We start from the raw sequence: 27,277 nt of genomic DNA on the forward strand, positions 1-27,277 counted from the left end.
TCTGCGACCCCATGGACTGTAGCACGCCAGGCCTCCCTGTCCATCATGAACTCCCGGAGCTTGTTCAAACTCATGTTCATCAAATTGGTGATACCATCCAACCATCTCATCCTCTGTCATCCCCTTCTCCTCCTGCCTTCAATCTTTCCCGGAATCAGGGTCTTTTCAAATGAGTCAGCTCTTTGCATCAGGAGGCCAAAGTGTTGGAGTTTCAGCTTCAGCATCCGTCCTTTCAATGAATATTCAGGACTGATTTCCTTTAGGATGGACTGATTGGATCTCCTTGCAGTCCAAGGGACTCTCAAGAGTCTTCTCCAGCAACCCAGTTCAAAAACATCAGTTCTTCGTCGTTCAGCTTTCTTTATAGTTTTTCTTTTGGAAAAACCAAAGCTTTGACTAGATGAACCTTTGCTGGCAAAGTAATGTCTCTGCTTTTTAATATGCTGTCTAGGTTGGTCATAACTTTCCTTCCAAGGAGTAAGCGTCTTTTAATTTCATGGCTGCAGTCACCATCTGCAGTGATTTTGGAGCCCAGAAAAATAAAGTCAGCTACTGTTTCCACTGTTTCTCCATCTATTTCCCATGAAGTGATGGGACCAGATGCCGTGATCTTAGTCATCTGAGTGTTGAGTTTTAAGCCAACTTTTTCACTTTCCTCTTTCACTTTCATTAAGAGGCTCTTTAGTTCTTCGCTTTCTGCCATAAAGCATATGGCATATGGCTTTCTGCATATCTGAGGTTATTGATATTTCTCCCGGCAATCTTGATTCCAGTTTGTGCTTCATCCAGCCCAGTGTTTCTCATGATGTACTCTGCATACAAGTTAAATAAACAGGGCGACAATATACAGCCTTGACGTACTCCTTTCCTGATTTGGAACCAGTCTGTTCCATATCCAGTTCTAACTGTTGCTTCCTAACCTGCATACAGGTTTCTCAGGAGTCAGGTCAGGTGGTGTGGTATTCCCATCTCTTTAAGAATTTTCCACAGTTTTGTGATACACACAGTCAAAGGCTTTGGCATAGTCAAGAAAGCAGAAGTAGATGTTTTTCTAGAACACTCTTGCTTTTTTTGATGATCCAAGAGATGTTGGCCATTTGATCTCTGGTTCCTCTGCCTTTTCTAAAACCAGCTTGAACATCTGAAAGTTCACGGTTTACATACTGTTGAAGCCTGGCATGGAGAATTTTGAGCACTACTTTGCTAACGTGTGAGATGAGTGCAATTGTGTGGTAGTTTGAGCATTCTTTGGCATTGCATTTCTTTGGGATTGGAATGAAAATTGACATTTTCCAGTCCTGTGATCACTGCTGTGTTTTCCAAATTTACTGACATATTGAGTGCAGCACTTTCATAACGTGATCTTTTAGTATTTGAAATAGCTCAACTGGAATTCCATCACCTTCACTAGCTTTCTTCATAGTGATGCTTCCTAAGGCCCATTTGACTTCTCATTCCAGGATGTCTGGCTCTAGGTGAGTGATCACACCATTGTGATTATCTGGGTCATGAGTGTCTTTTTTGTATGGTTCTTCTGTGTATTCTTGCCACCTCTTCTTAATATCTTCTGCTTCTGTTAGGTCTATACCATTTCTGTCCTTTATTATGCCCATCTTTGCCTGAAATGTTCCCTTGGTATCTCTAATTTTCTTGAAGAGATCTCTAGTCTTTCCCATTCTATTGTTTTCCTCTATTTCTTTGCATTGAATGCTTTCTTATCTCTCCTTGCTATTCTTTGGAACTCTGCATTCAAATGGGTATATCTTTCTTTTTCTCCTTTGCCTTACATTTCTCTTCTTTTCACAGCTATTTGTAAGGCCTCCTCAGACAGCCATTTTTTGCTTTTTTGCATTTCTTTTTCTTGGGTCTTAATCACTGCCTCCTGTACAGTGTCACAAACCTCTGTCCATAGTTCTTCAGGCACTCTGTCTATCAAATCTAATCCCTTAAATCTCTTTCTCACTTCCACCGTATAATTGTAAGGGACTTGATTTAGGTCATATCTGAATGGCCTAGTGGTTTTCCCTACTTTCTTCAATTTAAATCTGAATTTGGCAATAAGGAGTTCATGATCTGAGCCACAGTCAGTTCCCGGTCTTGTTTTTGCTGATTGTATAGAGCTTCTCCATCTTTGGCTGCAAAGAATATAATCAATCTGATTTCAGTATTGACCATCTGATGATGTCCATGAGTAGAGTCTTTTCTTGTGTTGTTGGAGAGGGTGTTTGCTATGACCAGTGCGTTCTTTTAGCAAAACTATTAGACTTTGCCCTGCTTCATTCTGTACTCCAAGGCCAAATTTGCCTGTTACTCCAGGTGTTTCTTGACTTCCTACTTTTGCATTCCAGTCCCCTATAATGAAAAGGACATCTTTTGGCGGTATTAGTTCTATAAGGTCTTATAGGTCTTCATAGAAGCATTCAATTTCAGGTTCTTCAGCATTAGTGGTTCTGGCATAGGCTAGGATTATGTGATACTGAATGGTTTGCCTTGGAAACAAACAGAGATCATTCTGTTGTTTTTGAGATTGCATCCAAGTACTGCATTTCAGACCCTTTTGTTGACTATGATGGCTACTCCATTTCTTCTAAGGGATTCTTGCCTACAGTAGTAGATATAATGGTCATCTGAGTTAAATTCATCCATTCCAGTCCATCTTAGTTCGCTGATTCCTGATATGTTGCCTTTCACTCTTGCCATCTCCTGTTTGACCACTTCCAATTTGCCTTGATTCATGGACCTAACATTCCAGGTTCCTATGCAATATTGCTCTTTACAGCATTGGACTTTACTTCCATCACCAGTCACATCCACAGCTGGGTGTTGTTGTTGCTTTGGCTCCATCTCTTCATTCTTTCTGGGGTTGTTTCTACACTGATCTCCAGTAGCATATTGGGCACCTATCAACCTGGGGAGTTTATCTTTCAGTGTCCTATCTTTTTGCCTTTTCATACTGTTCATGGGGTTCTCAAGGCAAGAATAGTTCAGTGATTTGCCATTCCCTTCTCCAGTGGACCACGTTTTGTCAGAACTCTCCACCATGACCCGTCCATCTTGGGTAGCCCTACATGGCATGGCTTATAGTTTCATTGAGTTAGACAAGGATATGGTCCATGTGATTAGATTGGCTAGTTTTCTGTGATAGTGGTTTTCAGTCTGTCTGCCCTCTGATGGAGAAGGGTAAAAGGCTTATGGAAGCTTCCTGATTGCGGAGACTGACTGAGGGAGAAACTGGGTCTTTTTCTGATGGGGAGGGCCATGCTCAGTAAATCTTTAATTCAATTTTCTGTTGATGGGTGGGGCTGTGTTCCCTTCCTGTTATTTACCTGGGGCCAAACTATGGTGGAGGTAATGAAGATAATGGCGACCTCCTTCAAAAGATCCCATGCACACACCACTACACTGGAGTGGTGGCTGCCCAGCGCTGGAGTGACTTTGAGGAGATACCCCACATCCAACTGCAAAGAAGCCCCAGCAAGATGGTAGGAAGGGCGAAATCACATTTAGAATCAAATCCCACACCCACCAGAGATACTCAGAGGCTCAAAAAAACCCTGTGTGCACCAGGACCCAGAGACCCCACAGAGACTGAGACAGATGGCATTTGAGCGTCTCCTGCAGAGGTGCTGGTCAGAAGTGGACTGCCGCAGGGGCAGGGGCTCTGGGCAAAGCAGACCTGGGTATGGCATAAGCCCTCTTGGATGAGGTCGCTGTTAACCCCACCATAGAGACACCAGAACTTACACTGGATTGGGGAAACAGACTCTTGGAGGGCACAAACAGAACCTTGTGCGCACCAGGACCCAGGAGAAAGGAGCAGTGACCCCACAAGAGACTGACCCAGACTTGCTTGATGTGTATCCAGGAGTCTCTGACAGAGGCATGGGTCGGCGGTGGCCTGATTCAGGGTTGTGGACACTGAGTGTAGTGGGTGAGCAGTGGTGTCTTAACCAGTACTTTTGATGGAAGTACTTCCCAGGTGGCTGAGTGGTAAAGAATCTGCCTGCCAATCCAGGAGATGCAGGACACATGAATTCGATCCCTGGATGGGGAATATCCCCAGGAGGAAGAAATGGAAACCCACTCCAGTATTCTTGCCTAGAGAATCCCATGGAGAGAGGAGCCTGGCAGGCTGCAGTTCCTGGGGTCACAAAGAGTTGGACATGAGCAACTGAGCACGCATGGAGTTCTAAGCTCCAGGATAAAACATAATGAGTACCATTTTAGACACGTGATTTTAGCTACTGGCAGGACACCCAGGTACAATGAGCAGATGATGATGTGTCTGGAACTCAAGAGAAGTTAGAACTAGATAAAGATTTGGAAGATGTCAGTAGGTTTATAGTAGGTAAAATCTTAAAAGCGACATCAGAGAGAGAATATGATGAACACTGTCATCCACACAATCACCATCTCCCCTTCTTCCTTACTGAAAGAACGCTAACTTCATTCAGAAGGAAATAAGTCTTTTTTTTTTTTAAGAGAAGTTTTAACACTAGTTTCTTTTAAATTGCAGAAACTAATGTGGGGAAAATACTGCCTGCAGTTGATAATTTGTTAATTAAACTTTGAAAGAACTTCAGTATAAAGGATTACATAAATTGCAATTTGAGGTCTGCAACCACAGCAAGTCACCACATTCAAGTGAACAAAAATGCTTTTATAGAGGGGAGAATAAAGTTGGGGGAAGGGGATTGTAATAGACTGAGTCCCTGGCTTTTCACTGGCAAGTCTTCGTCAGGGAAGGAGTCTTTCTTCTTATTATTGGGCTTGCTATGTTCACAGTATTCTTTCCTGGAGAATTCCATGGACAGAGAAACTTGGCAGGCTGCAGTCCGTGGGGTCGCAAAGAGTCAGACATGACTGAACAACTTTCACTTACTTACTTATGGTCACAGGGTATGAGATCTCCCCCTTTCTGGTCTCCCTAATCTATTGGGGGTTCTTATTTATTAATTTTTTACAGTGGTGATAATTGTACAACATTGTAAATGTATTTAATGACACTGAATTGTACACTTAAAAATGACTTAAATGGTAAGCTTTGCTTTGTGTATCTTACCATAATGAAAAACAAAAAGGAGTCACCCTGCAGTGACTTCCCAGGTGGCACTAATAGCAAAGAATTCTGCCAAGCAGGAGACTAAGAGACGCGGGTTTGATCTCTGGGTGGGGAAGATCCCCTAGAGGAGGAAATGGCAACCCACTCCAGTATTCTTGCCTACAGAATCTCAAGGACAGTGAAGCCTGGCGGGCTACAGCACATAGGGTCGCAAAGAGTCAGACACGACTTAAGCGACTGAGCACCCAGGAACTGCTGTACTAAAAATTAAGATCATTTAACTTCACAGACGGAGAAGGCAATGGCAAGCCACCAGTACTATTGCCTAGAAAATCCCATGGATGGAGCCTGGTGGGCTGCAGTCCGTGGGGTCGCTAAGGGTCGGACACGACTGAGCGACTTCACTTTCACTTTTCACTTTCACACATTGGAGAAGGAAATGGCAACCCACTCCAGTGTTCTTGCCTGGAGAATCCCAGGGACGGGGGAGCCTGGTGGGCTTCCGTCTATGGGGTCGCACAGAGTCGGACACGACTGAAGTGACTTAGCAGCAGCAACTTCAGAGACCCATAAAAAGTAGGAAGTATACTCGTGAGGAGCTGCCAGATTCATCATTTTGGTTTTATACTATATTTATATGACACTTAGGATCTGAAAGGGCGGAGGAGGGGCTTTGTCTGTGGGGTCCGGGTGCAGCACCCCCGTCGCCAGTCCTGGCTACCTTTATCGTAACTGAAAGCCCAGCAACCCAGACACCGCATCCTTAAAGGGGTGGGGAGGGTTCTGCCTCCCGCCCAACCAGCCGTCTTCTATGCCAACGGCCCTTTCCCTGTAAGTGCTTCCAATCAAATGACCCCAGGGTGGGGCTTGAAGGGTAGAGCCAATCGAAATGCGTCTATTTCCTTTGGGCCCGCCCTCCCCTGTTTCTGATTGGCAGGTTTCAAACCCACGGGAGCCAATGAGAGCGGACGCAAGCGCGGCGCTCCGACTTTCTCTCCAGGCGCGGCCTTTGAAGAAAAACTGTCGTTTGAGAATCATGGTGCGGCCTGGACTCTCCGCCGCTGCGGGTGAGTATGACCTCCAGCAGCTGTGTCTTACAGGCAGGGACGAAGGGAGGACCCCGAGTAAGCGGAAATGACCCGATCACTTGTCTGCCTGCCTCTGTCTCCCCGTGGGCGTCTTTGGTTCTGCGGGGGCTGACGCAAGCCCACGCTCCAGGCCTCAGTGAGAAAACGGGGCTGCGGGGCTGGGAGGCTGTGCGCGGGGCCACGCCTCCCAGGCACCTTCCCAAAGAGTCCCGCAGCCGCTCTGCAAAAAGCTGTCATTGTCACCTCGTTTGGGTAAAGAACCGAGGGTCCTTGCCCAAGATCGCACAACCAGTGGAAAACCAAGCGCTCCCGCGGCCCAGATTTGGCTTCAGGCGGAGCCGGGGTGTGGCCCTCGGGGCTACGCCGCCCGCCCGAGCTGGCTGTGACAGCTGTCAAGGCGGGTCTCACCCAGACGCTGAGGTCTTCTTGCAACACACGCTCCCTGGAGGCTGATGGGTTAAATCTGCATCAGTGCTGAGGGTCCTGGGCTCCCTGACTTTCCTAAATGTGTCTGGAGCCCTTTGTTGACTTTTTAAATATTCCTGCTCAGATACCTGTCACCTGCTCCAAAATGCACAGTGTTTTGTTAATTTCTGCAATAATACCTGTTGACTGTCCCCCAGGGCCCAGGCATCGTCCTAGGCATTTTGTACAACAGCCCTTAAAAATGGACATTTCTGCCCCATTTTACCCACTCAGCAACAGCAAGGTTTGCGGTCTAGACATCATAGAACTGGGATTCCAGCCACATCTCTCAGCTCCATCAGCCCTCTCGACACAGCTGTCTCCTGGGGAAGGATCAGAACCAGATATCAAAACACAGGGCAACTCAGTTTACATGAGGTTGAGTTGTTTTGCACCCCCTATAGCTGTTGTTTTTGTTTGGTCGATAAGGCATATCTGACCCTTTGCGACCCCATGGACTGCAGCACTGCCCCCTGTCCTTCACTGTCTCCAGGAGTTTGCTCAAACTCATGTTTATTGAGTCAGTGTTGCCATCCAACCATCTCGTCCTCTGTGGTCCCCTTCTCCTCCTGCCTTCAATGTTTCCCAGCATCAGGGTCTTTTCCAATGAGTTGGTTCTTCACATCAGGTGACCAGAGTATTGGAGCTTTGACTTCAGCATCAGTCCTTCCAGTGATTATTCAGGGTTGATTTCCCTTAGAATTGACTGGTTTGACCTCCTTGATGTCCAAGAGACTCTCAAGGGTCTTTTCCAGCACTGCGACCATCTTTTAATTTTAGTCTTTTCCAGTTGCCCGCTCCCCTTACTCAGTTCCTGCCTCTGGACTCCCATAGTTCTTTCTTTGACACGCTTTTATCACCACTACCAGATTGAAACTTTTCGAAGAGAGAAATACTGACTTTTCATCCCCTCACAGATGGCTTGCTTAGAAAGAAAGTCACTATATGGATAGATGTTTGCCATAAACCTCCAGCCTGGCTTATTTTGTCCTTAGTTCCAACAGAAAGGATTTGTGGGCAATAATCATCATTCCTGTCAGAAGGGATTAATAAAACAAGCCCTGAGCTCACCAGCTCATGTGGGCCAGTAATAGCATTTCTTCATGCAAAGCTTGATAGGTTGTAGCTGAGAACAGTGGCTATGAGCAAGGCCTCTGGGTTGAATAAACCTGGTTTCAAAATCTGGCTTTGTATACCATTTTGTTGTTGTTTAATTGATAAGTCATGTCCAACTATTGCGACCCCATGGACTGTAGCCCACCAGGCTCCTCTGTCCATAGGATTTCCCAGGCAAGAATACTGGAGTGGGTTGCCATTTCCTTCTCCAGGGGATCCTCCTGACCCAGGGATCAAACCAGGATCCCCTGCATTGGCAGGCAGATTCTTTATTGCTTGAGCCACCAGGAAATTCCTTTTATAACATTTATCCATGTTTAAATTTCAGACTGTAAAATACCTTATAGGATTTTTGTGCAGATTAAAGGAAGTAATGTAAGTATAAAGAGCTTAGCATAGAATGAGACATAAATTTTATTGTCAATGTTGATGTGAACCTGGAGGCAAGTCTGTAGGGCTAGGGACTTTAAAACATTATGGTCCAACGCCAAAATCAATACAGAAAAGTGCCTTCTTTTAGAATATAAGTGAGCTTGTTAAAATCTTGAGCTAAAATTCTGTTGTTTGCTTGCCTGTTTTGCAGAAGAGCGGCAGAGAAAGCTGCAGGAGTACCTAGCAGCCAAGGGAAAACTGAAGTGCCAAAACACCAAGTGAGTCTATTTCCCACAGTTATGCAAGTTCTGTTGCTCTGGTTGCTAATGGCAATTTAAAGCTCTGCCAAACATAGCCCTTTGGTTTGCAGTCTGCTCAGACTGCATTAGGATCCTAGGATTATTCAAAAAGGGCATTTTGGTGCAGGCATGATAAAAATGTTGGCGAAGATTAAAGCATTATTATTGTGAGTCTCCCAAGGTGAGAGAGAAGGGTCTACAGTAGCACCTACAATGCTGGAAGCTTCTCCCATCCTGCTTTGTTTGCTGGGAGAGGGATGGTCCTAGTCCTGGTGCTTCTTTCTAAAATGAAAGCCAGTTATATAATCCATCCTCTGTAAATTGCACATCCCCATCCTCTAGCCTGAGAGCGTGCTTGGGTCTTCCTCTTAGCACTAACTGTGGAGGTGAACAGAACATGATGACCTCACTTTTCTCTTTTGTCAACATCTTGTCATCTCAATGGTGTCACCACGCTTACCTTAGCACTGATATGTTTTTCTCCCCAACGTGTTGCTAAATTTTTAGTTGAAAATGAATTTTTACAAAGTTAGCTTTCAGCCTGTGTTTTAGCTTCTTTTAACTTTGAGTTTTTCATCTTGTTTGTAGTTAACCTTGCAGTGCCAGAGCTTTTAAGTTTAGTTAGGTCCCATTTGTTTATTTTTATTTCCATTACTTCAGGAAGTGGGTCAAAAAGGATCCTGTTGAAATTTATGTCAAAGAGTATTCTGCCTGTATTTTCCTCTAAGAGTTTATTAGTTTCTGGCCTGAAATTTAGATCTTTAATCCAATTTGAGTTTTTTTTTTTTTTCTTTTTTTTGGCTGAGCTATATGGCATATGGAATCTTAGTTCCCTAGCCTGAAATTGTACTCATGCCCCCTGCATTAGAAGCACAGAGTTGTAACTGATGGACCGCCAAGGAAGTCCCTTTGAGTTTATCTTTGTGTGTAGTGTTAGGAAGTGTTCTAATTTCATTCTTTTACATGTAGTTGTCCAGTTTTCCCAGTACCACTTATTAAAGAGGCTGTCTTTTCTCCATTGTATATTCTTGCCTTCTTTTACTTTGAGTTTTTACTTGACTCGATTTCCTTGATTAAATAAATTAACTTAATTCATTTATTCAACAGTTTACTTAATACCTATAATGTATCAATCACTCTTGGTTCTAGAGATAAGGTGCTTACCAAAACAAAACAGTCCCTGCCCTCCTGGGATGTGCATCCAAGACCAGAGAAACAAACATCAAGTCTTGATCAAAGTTCCTGTTTGGCAGTTTATGATCCGTGAAGTTTGAATCTAAATTCTCCTCTACTTTTCTTTTTTTTTCCTGAGTTTTCTGTCTCACTAGCTAGTTTTCATGTGTACCTCTGTTTTTTTTTTTATATAGCTCTCCTCACCTAAAAATTAACTAGTTGAAGACACTTAAAAAACAAGCAAGTGTTTTTTTATTTTAAGTTGAAGTATAGCTGATTTAATACAAATAAATTTATTTACAAAACAGACTCATGGAAAACAAACACACTTTTTAAAGAAGCACTTATCTTATTTGGCATTGAATCTCTAGTGCCTTGCACATTGCAGTGTTCAGGGAATGATGTTTAAATGAGTAGGACTATGCAAATATGAAGAAAACATTTTAATATTGTTAGAATGTTGTATCTATGCATAGGACATCTATGAAAGGATTACAGAAAAAAAATAGGTAAGAGTGGTCATGCTCACCAAGGAGTGGAATAATAGGACTAAGGAAAGATTGATAAGTATACATTTTATTAATTATAATTTTTGAATTTTTTAACCACATAGAAATTCTAATGATTTAAAATTATAACCATAATAATTTTTAATATCTTTAATCACTGTACTCCCAAGCCTTGCTGATTATTCTGTACTAAGAATTAATCTTATTTCATCTTTTTTAGGCCTTACCTAAAAGCCAAGAATAATTGTCCAAATCCTCCACCTTCTAAATCTGTAAGTAGAAATTAGTCTTTGCCTTTAATGCCAGTGGTTCTGTTATACATTCACGAAACTTACATAGTAATTATTCATCATATTACCAAACCAAATTCAGAAAGTAGTAGCTCTAGCACTGACATATCTTTCCCTAAGTGAAATGAAGTGAAGTGAAGTTGCTCAGTCATGGCCGACTCTTAGAGACCCCATGGACTGTAGCCTACCAGGATCCTCTGTCCATGGGATTTTCCACTGGAGTGGGTTGCCATTTCCTTCTCCAGGGGATCTTCCCAACCTAGGGATCAAACCTGGGTCTCCCGCATTGCAGGCAGACGCTTTACCATCTGAGCCACCAGGGAAGTCCCTGTGTCCCTATCTTTCCCTAGATAGTCAATAAATCTCTGACAAATTCTCCTTTCTAAGTAATTGCTTTCAGTGTGGATTCTGTAGAATCCTCAGTGGCCTGTTATTTACCATATTAATTCTAAACACCCCTCCCTAGTTTTCAGTTTTCTGCTACCTAGTCCTCCCTTTCTTATCCAAAATTAAGTCACATGACTGAAGTATTTACTTATGAATAATGTAGAATCTAACCTTAAAACCGTGTCCTAACTTCACAGATATGACTTACTTTCTACTGAGATGTTTGATGCTTATTCAGAGCTGTCTCAAAGTATCTCAGGCCTGCCAGTATCTCCCACCACTCCATACCACTAATCTCCAGGATGAGACAGTGTTCCTTGAGTGACACTCTGACGTTTCAAAGGCAGTGTTGTTTTAAGAGAATTAGTGTAGAAATAGAAAGTACTAGGAAGGGACGTCCTTGGTGATCCAGTAGTTAAGACTCCGCACTTCCACTGCTGGGTACACGGGTTCGATCCCTAGTCAGGGAACTAAGATCCCACTTGCCTCTCAATGCAACCAAAACAAAAAAAAACCCAAAATATGAGGAGGAACTCAGGAGGTACCCTAACATAAGTTTATTATGTATGTATCTGTCCGGAATTCCAGGAAGAGTACTTCATTGGGACATAGTGAGCACTCATCAAGTACTTGTTTATTTTGTTAAAAAGCAATTTCTGTGTGTTCACTGCATCTCTGCAGAATTCTATTAGAATTCTATTAATTCTAATATATTTCTAATAGGAACTCAAGTTATAAAAGTCATCTATTAGTGAATCTTTGTTTTTTTTGTCAAGATCAATTTTCTTAAGTTATCAACAAAATAATTAGTTGTTGTTGTTTTTTTTTTTACTTTAAAAACAATGGACTAATGTTTTTACCTTTATTTGTCTTTTTAGAGTATTGGACCCAAAAAGGATGTTACCAACCATGTTGCCTTGCCTGTCAAAACTACAAGATCCATCAGCATTAAACTGCAGTCCAGACCTGCCAATATCACCAGGTCCCAGAGGCCAAAGTTGGAGCCACCAAAACTAGGCAAAAGGCTCATTTCAGAAAGTGTTTCTTCTAACCCAAACAGTAAGCATCCTGGCAATAGTCAACAGCTGCATGGATTTGGATCATCCACTGATGGAGAACAGCCAAGAGAAACCATGGGATCACTTAATATACAGAAACTGAAAACTACAAAGCAGCAGGTAACAGATCAAAGAACTGCTAAAGGTACAGACCCTGTGGACAATACCCATGTTGAAAATGAATCCCTGGGTGGCTGTCTAAAAGAGATGAATAAAGAAAACTTGCCCCAAGACTTACCAGACTCTGAAAGGAGGCCAAATCCTGAATCCTGGACCATAAATAAGCCCAAAACTAATCAAACCAAAAGCAGTTTGGCTCCTACTAAAGAAATTTTGGGCAAAAACTCAGTGAACAGTGCTGCTCCGAAAGAGAGAGTTATTAAACCATTTATTGAAGAAACACAAATCAGGGTTCCACCAGGGAAGTCTCAGCAACTCTCTAGAGGAGCAGACCTTATAAGACCAGGGGGAAAACCCTCCAAAACCCTTCCCTCTCACTTTGTCCAGACACTTAATAGGACTCAAGCCACAAAGAAAACAGTGGTTAAGGACATAATGTCTATAAAGGTTAATAGAGGTAAGTATGAAAGACCAAATGAAACTAAGTTACAGTCATACACTGTTACTGAGCAGAAAGTAAAACACAGCAAACCCAGTACACACCCCAGTGTGCTTCAAGGAGGATGTAACCACAGACATCCAAACATTAAGCAAGATCATAAACCCACTCAGGCTTGTTGTAGACCTCGGACATCATATGCACTGCAGAAATCAAAAACCATAAGCCAAAGGCCAAATTTGACTGTTGGCAGCTTTAACTCCATCATTCCAGGCACCCCTAGCATAAGAGCAAATGGAGCCACTGGGAATAAATGCAACAACAGCTGTCAACAAAGAGCACAGACTCTGGACTCCAAGTTCAAAAGCGCTGCTCCGCCGAACTGTTTTCTAAACAAGACAGCTCCCCGGATTCAAGCTGGTGGCCCAACCGTAAGTGGAAGAGGAGTCCTGGGTGGGGCCCAGACTAATCCACGTCAGAAGATTGCAGCAGAGGATCGAAGGTACTTCATTTTAATTCCAGAGTTTTGCAAATTAAGATAGCTAGGCAAACTGACCATCAGGAGTGCTAAAGTCAGGAAATGGATCATAAATAATGGCTCCTGGGTAATTTTTAGCTATAACTCTTAAAAATTCAAAGCAAATATTAAGACTTGATAGAGCTGGGTGGAGATTGTTCTCTGTAATCTTCTGTATGCTTGAAATGATTTATTTTTTATTTTCCTTTTAATTTTTTTTTTCTTTTTCAAAAAAGAAATTCAAGCAAAATAGTTGGCCAAAAAGTAGGGGTTGCAGAGGTAGACTATTCATGCAGTAAGTGCCCCACAGGGACGGAACAGAGGTAGGGTGGGAGGAGCCAGCGTAGTGAACTTGCATAGATAGGAAGTGCAGAGATGGTAATCCTTCATCAAGCCAACTAGTGCATAAAGCCAGAAAAGTTATCAGGGAAGAAGGAGCAGGAAACTTCTATGAGTCTGAGCAGGCCAAGTTTTGGAAAGTAAGCTGAAGCAGAGAGAAGTAAGCAGTTCACATAGAGTTCAGATGGTAGAAATCAGGACCTTAGGCATTAACATAGGTGATGCTTGAAACTGAGCCAAAGGATTTCATACACTTTCTGCACAGGACCATATATATTCTCACAATGTGGTGAACATCCCAGGAGAAGCACCTCGGTACACTTGGTTGGAGTAGAAAATAAGGAGATTCCTGGCAAGGGTGAAAGGACCACATAAAATAAGATGGTAGCTAAAAGGTGTAGCAGAGTGAAGTGAGGGCAGGACTTATTTTCTAATACAGCCCTGAACACAGCTGACAAGCTGCCCCCTGAAGAAACAGAAAATAAACAACTTGAGTCAGGGTGAGGTGATTGAGAGGGAGGCCAGGATGATTTTTTTAGATAGAATGGTCAGGGGAGGTACTTTCAACAGTGACAAATGGGCTGGGAAAAGGACAGTGCCCAGAAGAAAGACAAGTCCTCTTAACAGAAAACAGAATGTAAAGACCTGGAGCTGGTGAACAAGGAGGCCAGGTCCCTACCCTGGAGCTCACAGTCTAGACCACATAACCTATAGTGGATCATAGGATAGTCTGATTACAATTGGCCAGCGTTGATGACCAAAAAAGGAGGAGTCTGTAGAGGGAATAGATCTTCATTCATTCCTGGAGTGTCCCTTCAGCACCTACAGTGTGTCCGGCGCCGAGAGAGACAGTGGTGTGCACACAGTCGCAGTCTACTCTTAGGGAACGGTTTTTTTCTGGTGTGTATATTTAAAGTACTAGAATAATAAATCTATGGCTTTCAAGTCGTGGGAATGAGTTGACTTTAGAAAAGGCAAATTCTAAGAGTGTTAATTGTTGATTTTCTGGCAAAAGGAAAATGATAAGGACAACAAACAGATCTGTGATTGCTGGGAGCTGGACGTGGGTGGCATGGCTGACCACCAAGAAACATTAGGGAATCTTTAAGGGTGTTTTATCTGAATTGTAGTCATGGTGACATGATATTCATGCATTTGTCGACACGCACAGAACTGTGTGCCAGAAAAGGTGAATTTTACAGCAATTAAACACTTAATGTGTTCCAAACACCATGCTAGGCACTAGGCCATCCAAGGTTTCCATCTTCACCGACCTTGCATTCCAGTGCAGAATATATTAATAGAAAATCAACATATTGATTAAATAAGATTAATTACAAAAAATTACCCCTTCAAGGAGGTATCATTTGAGTAGAGGACCAAAGACTGATAATACAAGGCCCTGAGACAGGAATGAGCTTGGGCCAGGTGACTGGAAGGAAGCAAGCACTCCTGGATGGCAGAGAGTGAGCAGGAGAGTGTGAGACGTGAGTCTGGAGGAGTAGGCAGGGGGCATGTTGGTCTGCGCCTCTGGCCGTGGAGAACATTTTGAATTTTATACCAAGAGCCATGAGAAGTTCCTGGCAGTGACTCTGGTTTACATTGTAAAGATCACCAGCAGCTGTGCATAGGATAAATTTGAAAAGGATTAGAGTAGAAGAGATGACTTAGGAGGCTTGCTGCAGCATTCCAGGCAGAAGATGATGGTGCCCTGGACCAAGAATGGTAGCAGTGGAGACAGAAGTGGCACTGACTATACGATGATGTGTCAGATGCGAGGAGGGAAAGGGCTACTCACGACAACTCCTAGATTTAGGCCTTGGCAGCTGGGCAAGTTGGGACAGTATTTACCAATGTAGGGAAGGCTCTTTGGGAAAAGATTTAGAGATGAAAATCAAGAGCTTTGTTTTGGACGATATTAAATTCTAAATACCTGCCAGACATCAAACAACAGATATCAATTAGGCAGAGGGTTTTACAAAGTTTGGGGCCCTAGAGAATGATCTGGGCTGAAATGTACATTTGTGAGTCCTAAAAGTGTAGTTGTGATTTAAAGAAGCTGAAGAGCCTACATGCAGATGCTTGGGTCCTCGTGTTTTGGTGCCACCCCCAGCAGTGGTCTGTAGACTGCCTCAAAGCAGGAGTGCAGAGTGTGAACAGTATGGGGCGGGTGACGCCTAGGACTTGGTGCCCTCAGAGACTAGCTACCTAAGAAAAGAGCCCTGCAATTATTGCCCTTGTTAGGGGAAGCAGGGGTCCTGTGTCAATGAGGAGAGGGTTAAGGAACTGGGCCAAGTGGGTCGCTTTGAGTGACCAAGACCCTACTGAGGGCAGAATATAGGTTTGGTACATCTGGTTGAGTAGCAGATACAGAGCTTATGAGGAGAAATGGAGTGCTGAGTTAGTGATCTCGAAGATGAAGGGTCTGGATCCGGAGGGATGTCTTAAGAAAGTAACTGTCAGAAGTAGCATACAGGTGAAATAAAAATTTTCAGGGAATAATATTGAAGAATAATCAGAGAATTATTGAGATAGTGAAGGACAAGGAAGCCTGGCATGCTGCAGTCTGGGTCACAAAGAGTCAGACATGACTTAGTGACTGAATAACAATCAGGAAATTAAGGAATCTGAAGATGGAGATGTTAACCACATGTAGTAATCCTAGTACTCCACCTGGCACCTACCTTCTGAAGGGTGGGAGCAACCAGTGCCTCCGTAGCAATTAGTAAATTGTTTTTAAAACATTCTCCCGACTTTGCAGTTGAAGGTGTGCAGTGCTAATCTATGCTCGTCGTACTTTAGAATCTTAACCATGTACCAGAAAAAAACCCTAAACCCGTTCCCTGTTTTAATTGTATAACAGGAAACAGTTGGAAGAATGGCGGAAATCTAAGGGGAAAATCTATAAACGGCCTCCTATGGAGCTTAAAACAAAAAGAAAAATAATAGAGGAAATGAATATTTCATTCTGGAAGAGTATGGAAAAAGAAGAGGAAGAAAAGAAAGCGCAACTTGAACTATCCAATAAAATTAACAACACTCTGACAGAATGTCTGCAGCTCATTGAAAGGGTGAGTGAGAATGATAATCTTCCAAAGCTTTGCCAAGTCTTAGGGTTTTTAAACACTTTTCTTAAGTATAGTTTCGGTGAGACAACCTCCTAAGCAGAAATTTAGCTACTCCTTTTAATAGGGAGGAGTGATAGTAATAATAATAATGATACATACTTAAATAATGGCCCCTGGTATGCCAGGTACTGTTCTAAGCACTTCACTTATATTATCTCATACAATTATCATAACAACTATTACTATATTCACTTTATAAATGAAGCTGAGGCCCAGAGAAGTTGGGAAATTAACCCAAGCAGTCTGGATCTGGAATGATCCAAAAGGAACTTTGCCTCCTTTGTGTATCAAGGTCCAAAGAGTTCACATTTGACATTTGGAGGTGAAGCTATAGTCAAAAGGCAAGGCCTCACCTCCGAATTTGGCTTTGGTCTTATCCTTCAGGTTTGACTAGGTAGTGTTTCGTATCAGTTAAGTCAAGTCAGGAAAACAGAAACACAAGCAATCTCAGTAGAAAGAATGTAATATGAAGATCACTTTCACAGTGTCTTATGTGAGTTCCCTGGAAGCAGACCCTATGAGGAGAATTTGTGTGGAAGTAGTCTACTAGGAAGAGGCTCCAGGGGACAACTGGGAGGGGAGTTGAAGATGTGGAACCAGAAGGGGAAAGAGGGCAGGCAGGGTGTGGTCTCAAGCAGGGTTCATGGAGGGTCGCTGCGGCTTAGTCCCACCTGGGAGTTCAGAGACAGTGCAGCTCTCACATCTCAGAGATCTCTGATCGGCGCAAGGAAACTGTGGCATTAGTCATTCCATGGTCATTGATTAATGGCTGCCCTTGGGGGTCAAAAATGCCCAGTCCCTTCTGACTCTATGGACACATTACAGAGAGGCACAGATGCTGCCTGTAAAATACTTTGTCAGCCTGTGTGCACAGAAATGATAAAGGAATCATCAAAGGAGATGGGGTGCCACACACAGAACTGGCAGCAGAAATGAATCTCAGGTAACAGTGGCAATAACTGCAGGAAGCAGCTAGCAGCATCCACTGGGTCTAGGGGAACACAGAGAGGTTGGGGACATCAGAACCTAGAAGCTGGGAGAGACAAACACTGGTGTAAATGGGACTCTAAGCTCTAAGGATGCTGGCGCCACAGGAGCTGCAGGAGGGGCCCCACGGGGCTGGGATTCAGACCTGGAGAAAAGGAAGCTAACTACCTAGTTGGGGCTTTTGCTTCTGAAGGAGCACAGTGAGGCAGGATCCATGCATCCCAGGGTAAAAAAGTTAGAGGCTAGAACCAACTGCTGCTGCCAGAGTGAAGGAACGTTACTGGGGTGATGAAAGCAAACGAGAAAGAGAAAGTCCCCTCGCTTCTCCAGCCTGCAGACTTCCTCTACTGCCATACACTGGCTGAGCCCATCAAGGAACTGCTGCCAAAACAAAAAGACTTACAGACTTCTGCACAACAAAGCAGAGGATAAAATGTGGGTTTAGAGCTAAGACACTGAAGCTTAATAACTGACACGTTCTCATTTGTTGATAGTTTGATATTTCCATTTTGAGGTCTTCAACCCAGAAGTTACCTTAGAAGAATATTTTAACTTCCAGATATGTAGTTGGTTTTGTTGGTGTCTGGTTTTTTTGTTTGTTTTTGTTTTTCTGGCTACCTGTCAATTTTTAATTTTACTGCATTGTGGTTGAGAATGTAGCCTATGTGTGTTCTGCTTGATGGAATTTGTTGAAATTTTCTTTCTGATCTTAATGTCTGATCAGCCTTGGTGAATGTTCCAAAAGTGTTTGAAAAGTATATGTATTCTCTGTTGAATAGAAAATTCTACATGGATATCCATTAGATCAAACTTAGAAATTTTAAATAGCACAATTATTTTTTTGTTCGTTTATATTTTTTTCGCTCTCTGAAAAAAATATATCAAAGTCTTTTACTGGCACTGTGATTTCATAATGTCACATTGTCTATAAAAATGTCATCATTTCATCCTCATGTTGGATTCATAGTTTGACTGGGGGAAATTTCTAAATTCAGATGGTTTTTCCTGGAATATTTGAAAGTTACTGTTTCATTTTCTTTCTTGCATCTGGAATTGTTGATTTATTAAAGTCTCATGTCAATCTCTCATTCCTCTGTAGGTAGTCTTGTTTTTTGCTTTTTTTTCCCTCTCTGGAAGAATTTAAGATTTTCTTTTTATCCTTGGTTTTCTAAGTATGGGTCTTTTTTCATCCATCTTGCTTAGCTCTCTGGGTACCTTACAGTATGAACACTTGTTTCTCTGTTCAGTCCTTGGGAATTTTCTTCTATAACTGCAATGCATGTTCAGCTTTGTTCTTTCTCTGTGTCATTGAAGAAATTCTATTACATGGATATTGGAATGTATCCAATATAGATGTATCTAGTAAATATATCCAATACAGAGTATAGATGTGTCCTCCAGAACTCTTTTATATACTTCATTTCTTTGTTCTGTTTCACTGGGTCCTGGAAGAATTTCACAGCTGGATTTTCAGCTCACTGATTTATTCTTCAGCAGTGCCACTGTTCTGCCCATCTATTGATTCTTTTTCATAACATTGATTCTAGTTTTATGATGGCAGTATTTTCTTATCACTCTGAAGATATTGACTACAACACTCTTAAAATTTATTCCTCTTTGTGCCCTCAGCTGTTTGCACCAGTGTTCATTCTTCTGTTTGTTGAGTTTTATGCCTCTTTCATAGTGTTGGTTTCCTCTGACATTAGTGACTCTTGACTGAACTTACCCCTGTGTCTTTCCCATCTCAGGAATTCCTGAGTAGGAGGTGCTACTTGGTTCAGTGTGCCACTACCTGGATTTCTGAGCACAGTAGCTCCCATTTTCCTTCTAGTCCATGTCACTGCGCTGCTCTTGGTACAAGGCAGAAAGGGTCCAAATCTATGAAGCCATTATAAAGTTCCTTTGTATGTGGTTTAACCTTTATATATACCTGCAAAGAGTTGGACACGACTGAGCGATTTACACACACACACACACACACACACACACACATACCTGCATGGATCCCCAGCACATACACATGTACATTCATGACCCGTTCACACCTATGCATCCTTATGCTTCTGTTAGTTAAGCAGAAATTCTGGTCACTTCAGTGTTCACATTATTATGACTATGTAAAAAATACATGGAAGGTTGATTACTCTAGGGTTTGGTTTGGTTTTGGTTTTGCGTAAACAGGTAGAACAATTTCTTACTTTGAGCTATGATAAACATTTTTCTATTTGGTCTCTTAACTCTTAAAATTTAATTAAAAAAAAAAACACTTATCAGACTGATTTCTGCATACCTGCTAAGGTAAGTATTAGGAGACGTGAAAATAACAGCAAGACAGTAACAATCACTTCTGGGTATTTTTCTTTTTTCTAGGGTGTACTTTCTAATGAAGTATTTGCCATTTTGTCCAGTATTCCTGAGGCTGAAAAATTTGCTAAATTTTGGATCTGCAAAGCAAAGTTGTTGGCAAGCAAAGGCACCTTTGATGTTATTGGGCTCTACGAAGAAGCCATTAGAAATGGGGCCACAGTAAGTATCTGTTTTGAGTGGGTGACTTCTTAAAACTCCTCTTTCATATGAGTTCTTGGTTGTTTGCAAAATCGCAGTTATATAATATAATGTTAAAGGTTCTAATTTATTTCATAAAGTCATATGCAAAATATGAAGTACAATATGTCCTTTGTGAACATTTTAATTAAAATATTTATTTTCTAGAAAATAGTGTCACATGTAAACAAATAGAGTGACTTTCTTGTCAAGTGACTATGTCTCACTTAACACTCATTGTAGAAATGTGCACTTATGGAAAGCAATAGCACAGAAAATTATAGTATAACATCAATATCCAATACTAAGAAAGTCATACCTCACCGTAAAGAACCTAAAAAATATATTAAACCCAACACATCATAAAAAATATATTAAACCCAACACATCCATATCCACAGATCAATCATTCAGAGCCATTTCATGAAATAACTTGTAATTCTAAAACCTAGTAAAACCACTGTCTCTATATAATTTAACAAAGATTGCATCAAATAGTTTTAAAACTCTCTTCCCTATAATATCACTTTCTATGTCATTGTATGTTCTACCATACCTTCTCCATGATTATTCAAAATCAGAGTTTTACATGGTCATAGTTTAAATAAATAGTTTGATAAAGCCTATACCATAAGGCCTATTTCCCTCCCCTCCCATTTCCCACTGACAGCAAACTGAGTATTTTGTTTCCTTGATAATTTCAGATAAAGTGCTAATATTACTACTTCTTGATTTTTCTCTTTAGACATGATTTGTAGACTTCCAACTCTGCAGGATGAGGAACCCTCTTTTTCACACACCCCTGCACAGATCCTCAGCACACACACACAGACACCCCATCACCCCTGTAGACGTCACTGTCCTCCATCTTTCCATTAGAATCATACAGACATTCTGATCACTGTCCAGTGCCCACTTTGTCATAAATAGGTGAGAAGTATACACTGATCCACGTAGTTCATACTATGGTTACTTTGCCTTTTAAGTATGGTTTTCTAATTTTCCTGAAATTATTTTCTTGTTTTCCCTTTGCTTAGTATTTGCAAACTCTTCTATAATTATCTATATTTTTCAATACTTTCAAAACATTACATTCTGTTGATTTCCTTTCCTCGGGTTATTCTTCTTTTTTGTCGGGGGGAGCTATGCTCGGTCTTCACTGCTGCACTGCCGGGCTTTCTCTGGTTGCAGTAAGTGGCCATCTGATGATTCTTTACCCCCATCTTTATCAGTTGTCATTCTGGGATCTCCTTTCACCAGAACTATCAAGTTACCTTTTCTTCCTGTGCTGCTTGATTCTTCTCCAATGCTTTTTCTTCTCTCATCTCCTTTTTTTGAAGGAAGGGTAGGGTGTTTGTTTGGTTGTATTCTCTATTGTTCATTAGAGGCTTTACTCTGATGCTGGTGAAACTGGACTCTTTGTATATGTATGAATTAGGTTTTAAAAACTTATAAAAAACTCTGGTCACAGATGAGGCTTTACGATAGAGTGATCTGAGTGAGTCAGCTGACTGAAGAACCCCCAGTATCAGTATCTTCTGGTCTTTCGTCTACGGCTGGTCACATTCTCTGAAGAAGGCTCATTTATCCTCCTTCCTGAGAACCAGGAACCGGGCTTCCAGTTCCCCTTATCGGTGAAAAGGGAGCTGGGAGTCTCAACCTTCAGCATGGAAGCTTTCATTTATCCCCTTTTTCAGCAGACACTCCCACCCTCAGTCTTGCATGATATCACCTGGGGACTTGGAGCGTATGTGCCTGGTGCCCTGTTGGGATGAAGGTGGGCGGGACAGAGCCACCAGTCTGCATGGAGTTCAGGGATGCAGGGTGGATTTGGAGGTCTGATGGTTTTTATTGACTGATTGGCCAAACCACCAGCTTTCGGAATCTTCCCTGACCAGGAATGGAATCCATGCCTGGCAGTGAAAGCACCAAGTCCTAATCCCTGGACTGCCAGGCAATTCCCAGGTGTGACTGCTTTTTGACAGATGCTCTAGAGCCCTCCAGCAATTCCTGACCTTTCAGAGGCTTTGAGGGTGAATCAGATTCTTTCTCAGCCAAACTGCCAACATAGAATTTGACTCTGTTGGTCAAGCTGGTTACCTCTTCCTTCTACATTCTTGTTGCTATTTCTTCTATTTTCTGTGGCTATTGCCTCCTTTTAACCCCTTTTAAAAATCATTTCAGAAGAGTTTCAAGAGGGATTAGGCATATTTGTGTACTCAATCTATCATCTTTAACTAGAAGCTTGTGAAAATATACACTTAATGAGTGTTTTATATAATTAAGATGCTTTGCAATGTATTCTGTACATTTATTCCCATTTCCTTAAGCATTTAGCTTAAGTGTTTTAGCTTTTGTAAAAATGTATAGACAGCTTTGCTTTTATGCTCTATTTTCAGTTTATATCTGTTATTTATTTGATACAGGGTCCCAGGTCAGGAAGACCAGCCTCCAAATGCTGTGTTCCTATGAGAAAGTACAGTTTGTTTGTGATGTTCTGTTTCATGGCATCGTTTACATACTTTAAAAAGGAAGGGGGAGAAAAAAGGAAGACAATTTCAGATAATTTTATCAGAAAATTACTTTTCTGTGATAGCTTTTAGTTTAGTGTTTTTTATATTATGTTACCAAATAAAAGAATGAAAGGAAAAGCTGGGGGGAAATTGTCTAAAATGCTAATAACTAAAGGTTATATTTAGATGATGGGATTATGGGTAGTTTTCCTTTTTAACTTTGACCTATTATTCAGTTGTCTGTATTGACATATATGACTTTCATGATAAAAACAAAAATTCAGTTAAGACAACACTGAAAACATATATCAAATTTTCTATATAGCTTAGTTCTATATCTTTGGATTAGCATCTTTATATGGGAATACATCTTTGATGGGATCATGTCAGTCAATAAGAAACCTAATTTGATTTAAAGAAATTCTATTACAGACAACTTACCATAAATTCATCTCTTCATTAAAGTCAAGCGTGCCAGCATTTAACTAATATTTTTTATCTTCCTGTATTTTTTCCTGTAAAGCTAAAACTGAAGCCTTTTAAATGTTACTTATAGTTAGACAAGAGATTAAAAGGGGAAATATTCTTGTTATAAAAAGTCTATTTGATGTTAAACAACATCATAAATTCCTTGGATCATTTTTTCCGTGAATGTTTTTAATATACCATTCGTGTGTTTTCTTCCTTCTAGCCAATACAAGAGTTGCGGGAAGTTGTCCTTAATATTTTGCAAGACCGAAACAGAACCACAGAAGGTACTGCTATTTTGTATTTGAATTCATTCCCTCTAACTACTCATGTAAAGGTCACTGAGGAACACATATAGGGAAAGAAGAATTTTAAGTTCCCTGAAATGCCTCTTGCTTCTTGGTTTCCCTGGTGTGGACCTTTCAGCTTTCATCATCAGCTGACTGATTTCTATTATTACAAGTAAATATGCTGCTCCAACACCAAACAAAGGTTTCCACCAGAGCATCCTAGACCAGGGTGACTTGCTTCCCTGGAGAGAGACAAGAGGCTCTTTACCAGGAGAGACTGAGCCAGAGAGGAGAGGTGCTTCAGTTTAAGTTACGTGTTTAATTGTTACATGCCCACCAACCCGGATACATGCAAATTCATGTTCTACATTTAAAACACAGCCATCTCAGGAATCATTTCACACAGTTCACCATTGCTGTCATTGGCCAAAACCTTTAGAGAACTCTTCTATGAAAAATGTGCCAAATAAAGCGAGTGGCACATTATATATATTTGTGATATGAACAGGGTTGGGGGGAAGACACCTTGAGAAAATAAAATGGATTACTTTTATAATCTTCAGTCAGTTCAGTTCAGTCACTCAGTCGTGTCCGACTCTCTGCGACCCCATGAATCACAGCACGCCAGGCCTCCCTGTCCATCACCAACTCCTGGAGTTCACTCAAACTCATGTCCACAGAGTCGGTGATGCCATCCAGCCATCTCATTCTCCGTCGTCCCCTTCTCCTCCCGCCCCCAACCTTTCCCAGCATCAGAGTCTTTTCCAGTAAGTCACCTCGTCGCATGAGGTGGCCAAAGTATTGGAGTTTCAGCTTTAGCATCAGTCCCTCCAATGAACATCCAGGATTGATCTCCTTTAGAATGGACTGGTTGGATCTCCTTGCAATATAAGGGACTCTCAAGAGTCTTAAGGTGACAAATCGTTTTCCATTAAGAGTAGATTGAACTTTGGGGAACAATCAAGCCATGTGGAATTACAGGCAACTAACCCATTACTTTTAGGAATAAGATTGTAGTATATGTATAATCAATGGTACTCTTACTGAGAACGATACTACAACTCAGATATTTGGTTATAATATATGGCAGTGTTCTTTAAAGGATTAAAAAAGAGAGAGAGACAGGAATTCATGCCTTTTCCACCTGTTGGCCTCTCTTGGGGTCTCAGCCTCCACCCACAGTATATCTATCTGTTTCAGTCAAATTTCCTTCCCTTCATTTTTGTTGCTGTGGTGGTTAGGCTATGATGCACATTGTGTTAACACAAGACATTTACACCTACGTCCAAGGTGAGAACCATATGGTCATCCCTGGGTCGGAGGGGATCAGAAGGTCAAGTGGATTAACCCTAATGAGTTAGGAAAATTGACCCAAACTGTGGAATGAGGGTAAGAGACCAATGGTTAGTCACTAGGGAAGCTCCCTCAAGAGTGAATAAGAGACTGAGGATGTATTCAGAATGTTGAAAGTGTAGCAGGGATCCGTTCTCACAGGCCCAGTGGTTGTGTGGAGGACTGGTTAGGAGGAAGCTTAATGCAGCAGGGTGTTACTACAAGGCTTAGTGGGAAAAACTAGTTGTAAGTCCCACTCCAAATCAGTTACTCTTTATTTAGCATATGGAATCCATCAGGATCACTAAGAAGTCACGGAGATATTCCTGTTTCACTGTATTGATTTTTTTAGCTTCAGTATTAAATTACTAAGTCTTTCCTTTTGACCTTATATACGTAGGAATTCCCTCTAACTCCTTCGTTGCTGAAACTAATATAACATCAGTAGAAGAGCTGGCCAAGAAGACGGAATCTGGGGCATCTTGCCTTTCCCCAAAAGAGAGCGAACAGATATCAGTAACACCCCAAATAACAAAGTCAGAACAGGATGGTCATCCTGGTATCAAATTACAGATCGCCCCAATCCCTCGGTAAGCACACTGTAAAGCTTTTGTGTTCACAGGTCTAAATTAAGTCCAATTGTCAGCTTCTCCTCTGAAGATCCAGAATATCAGCAGATTAGTGATATGAATACTTCCTGCCTCATGTGGGGACTAGGTGATCTAACCAACCTTTGGTGTTAGGAGAAAGAGGGGGAGGGGAGGGGTGGAGCCCATGCCAGGCAGACAGTCTTTTCTCTATAATCACCCCACCCACCACTGCACCTCCAAGAAGATCGGACCTTCCTGTGAGGAAGGAGCTGCCAGACTCAGGAGGGCTGTTGGAGTGGAGTCACCCCTTCCTCCTGAAATCGGTCCTCCCCCTTCCCCCTCATTTGTCCTGCAATGGCAGATCCCATCCACCTTTCCTGGGGGTCAGGAGTGGGGGTGCTGGACAAATTGCTAAGCAAGGGCAACCTCTGGAGCTATGGGAAGAAAGGGGCCAGGAATAGCCTTAAGAATAAGGAGGGCAGTCAGGACTGTACTAGTTAGAGGCTGCTCATGTATCAAGTGTTTGGTTTTGAAACAAGCAGAACTTTAAGACAGAATCCATAGTAATTTAAGGAACTGTGTCAGGGTATCAGTGTCATTGTTCATGCTCTTAAAAGGAAAATTTCAAACAAAAGCACCAAGACCACAGTTGTTTGTCTTACTTTCCTGGGGAACACAGCTGGGCTTCTTCCACTCTAAGCACCTCTTTCAGATGTGTCATTTCCCCACTATACTCCACTCATGGGTGGATGAAGTTAAGCTGCTGATATGAAATCCACCTCTCACTGGCTTGGGAATTTTTAGAAGCATTTTCAACAGACTGGCCATGAGTTTTATAAGACTAATGTAATCTGTGATTTTGTATCCTGTGTCCAGGATTCACTCCGTGGAAAGTCTCTGCAGCTTATCTTTCAGGCTATTATAGGAATGCATTAAAGCCCTTACCAGGAAGATGCCCAATTTGCTCCAGTCTCCATCTGTGGTTTGGTCCACCATCTTAAAAGATGTTTTTGGATAATTTACTGTCGAAGCTAGAAAATGTCTTTGAATTCTTTAGTCCAGCCTTTTTTGGTGTTAGGCCCAATTTCCCCAAAGGATGTCAACTCTGTGGAAGTTTATGGAATAAACAAACACCAGCTGCCAAGTAGTTGACTTCAAACAAAACCACACTTAGCATTTCATTCAATGAAATCCCTCTGCTGACACCATCTGAGAACAGATGGTGGAGTCCACCCGGTTCATTCTAACATTCAGGGAACATCCATCTTAGGGTGAGAGCTACCCTAGACACATCTCTTATATCAGCCAACGTTGAAATTCTCTCATGTTTTATTAGAGAATAAGAAAAAAATAATAAGTAGAATTTTGAAAGGAGTTACAAGGTTTTGAATGCACCTCTTGCTCTCTTAGGATTAATGGGATGCCAGAGGTGCAGGACATGAAGCTGATCACACCCGTGAGGCGTTCAGCCAGGATCGAACGGGCCGTGTCACGCTACCCGGAAATGCTACAGGAACACGACCTCGTGGTGGCTTCTCTCAACGAGCTCTTAGAAGTGGAAGAAACCGAGTGCTTTATATTCCGCAAAAACGAGGCTTTGCCTGTAACATTAGGGTTTCAAGTCCCTGAATCATAATTTCTCAGTGCTTTCTTTTTTAAGCTTTGCCTGTAACATTAGGGTTTCAAGTCCCTGAATCATAATTTCTCAGTGCTTTCTTTTTTAAGAGACATTTCAGAGCCTCCATGAGACAAGAAACGCACTTATCCAGGTGACCTGGGAGAAACTGTACAATGGAGAGGCATTGTGGATACAGGCCATGGGCCCCTGGAACTTGAAAAGTAATTTACCGGGACTGACTCTCAAATTTTATATCCCTGCAGGAAAGTCTGGTTTATTTAAGACTGGAGTTGGCCACGGTTTTGCAGCATACATAAATTTCCAACTTTTGAAAATTATCCCACAAATAGAGAAAAATTTTGAATTTTATTGACCTACCTTAATCCCACCATAGTTACTTTTTAAATCAGGAGATCAGATCCACAATACGATAAACTTTCCTTCCTGCATCCACCCTAGCAGAGAGGGCAGGTCCTCGCAGCCTGAAAGACCTGAGCGTAGACACTGGCCTTCCCCACTTAGATGGAATGTAACCCACCATCTGGTCAAATGCCCTCATTTAGCTGATGAGTT

At 41.9% G+C, this 27,277-nt stretch overlaps 2 protein-coding genes across 2 annotated transcripts in view; one reads left to right on the top strand and one right to left on the bottom strand.

Annotated features, from left to right (window-relative positions):
- Positions 1–27,277, bottom strand: part of NT5DC4 (5'-nucleotidase domain containing 4) — an 82,363-nt gene that overhangs the window by 31,723 nt on the left and 23,363 nt on the right.
- CKAP2L (cytoskeleton associated protein 2L) lies at positions 5,600–27,042 on the top strand. The gene is made up of 9 exons (XM_055400711.2): positions 5,600–6,129; positions 8,315–8,381; positions 10,305–10,356; positions 11,640–12,880; positions 16,098–16,305; positions 19,720–19,875; positions 23,098–23,161; positions 24,897–25,086; positions 26,497–27,042. Exons 1-9 carry the CDS (start codon positions 5,952–5,954, stop codon positions 26,720–26,722), a joined length of 2,382 nt encoding a protein of 793 aa, XP_055256686.2. The 5' UTR covers positions 5,600–5,951; the 3' UTR covers positions 26,723–27,042.

This window comes from Moschus berezovskii, chromosome 11 (assembly GCF_049115385.1).
Source record: "Moschus berezovskii isolate FMDL1 chromosome 11, NW_MosBer_1.0, whole genome shotgun sequence".
NCBI lineage: Eukaryota > Metazoa > Chordata > Mammalia > Artiodactyla > Moschidae > Moschus > Moschus berezovskii.

Excerpts from the sequence above, each read along its gene's own strand:
- CKAP2L (XM_055400711.2), top strand. The coding sequence starts at position 5,952 with ATGCGTCTATTTCCTTTGGGCCCGCCCTCCCCTGTTTCTGATTGGCAG. Across the intron at positions 6,130-8,314 it reads TGGACTCTCCGCCGCTGCGG|AAGAGCGGCAGAGAAAGCTG; the intron begins GTGAGTATGACC and ends CCTGTTTTGCAG. Across the intron at positions 16,306-19,719 it reads GTCTGCAGCTCATTGAAAGG|GGTGTACTTTCTAATGAAGT; the intron begins GTGAGTGAGAAT and ends TCTTTTTTCTAG.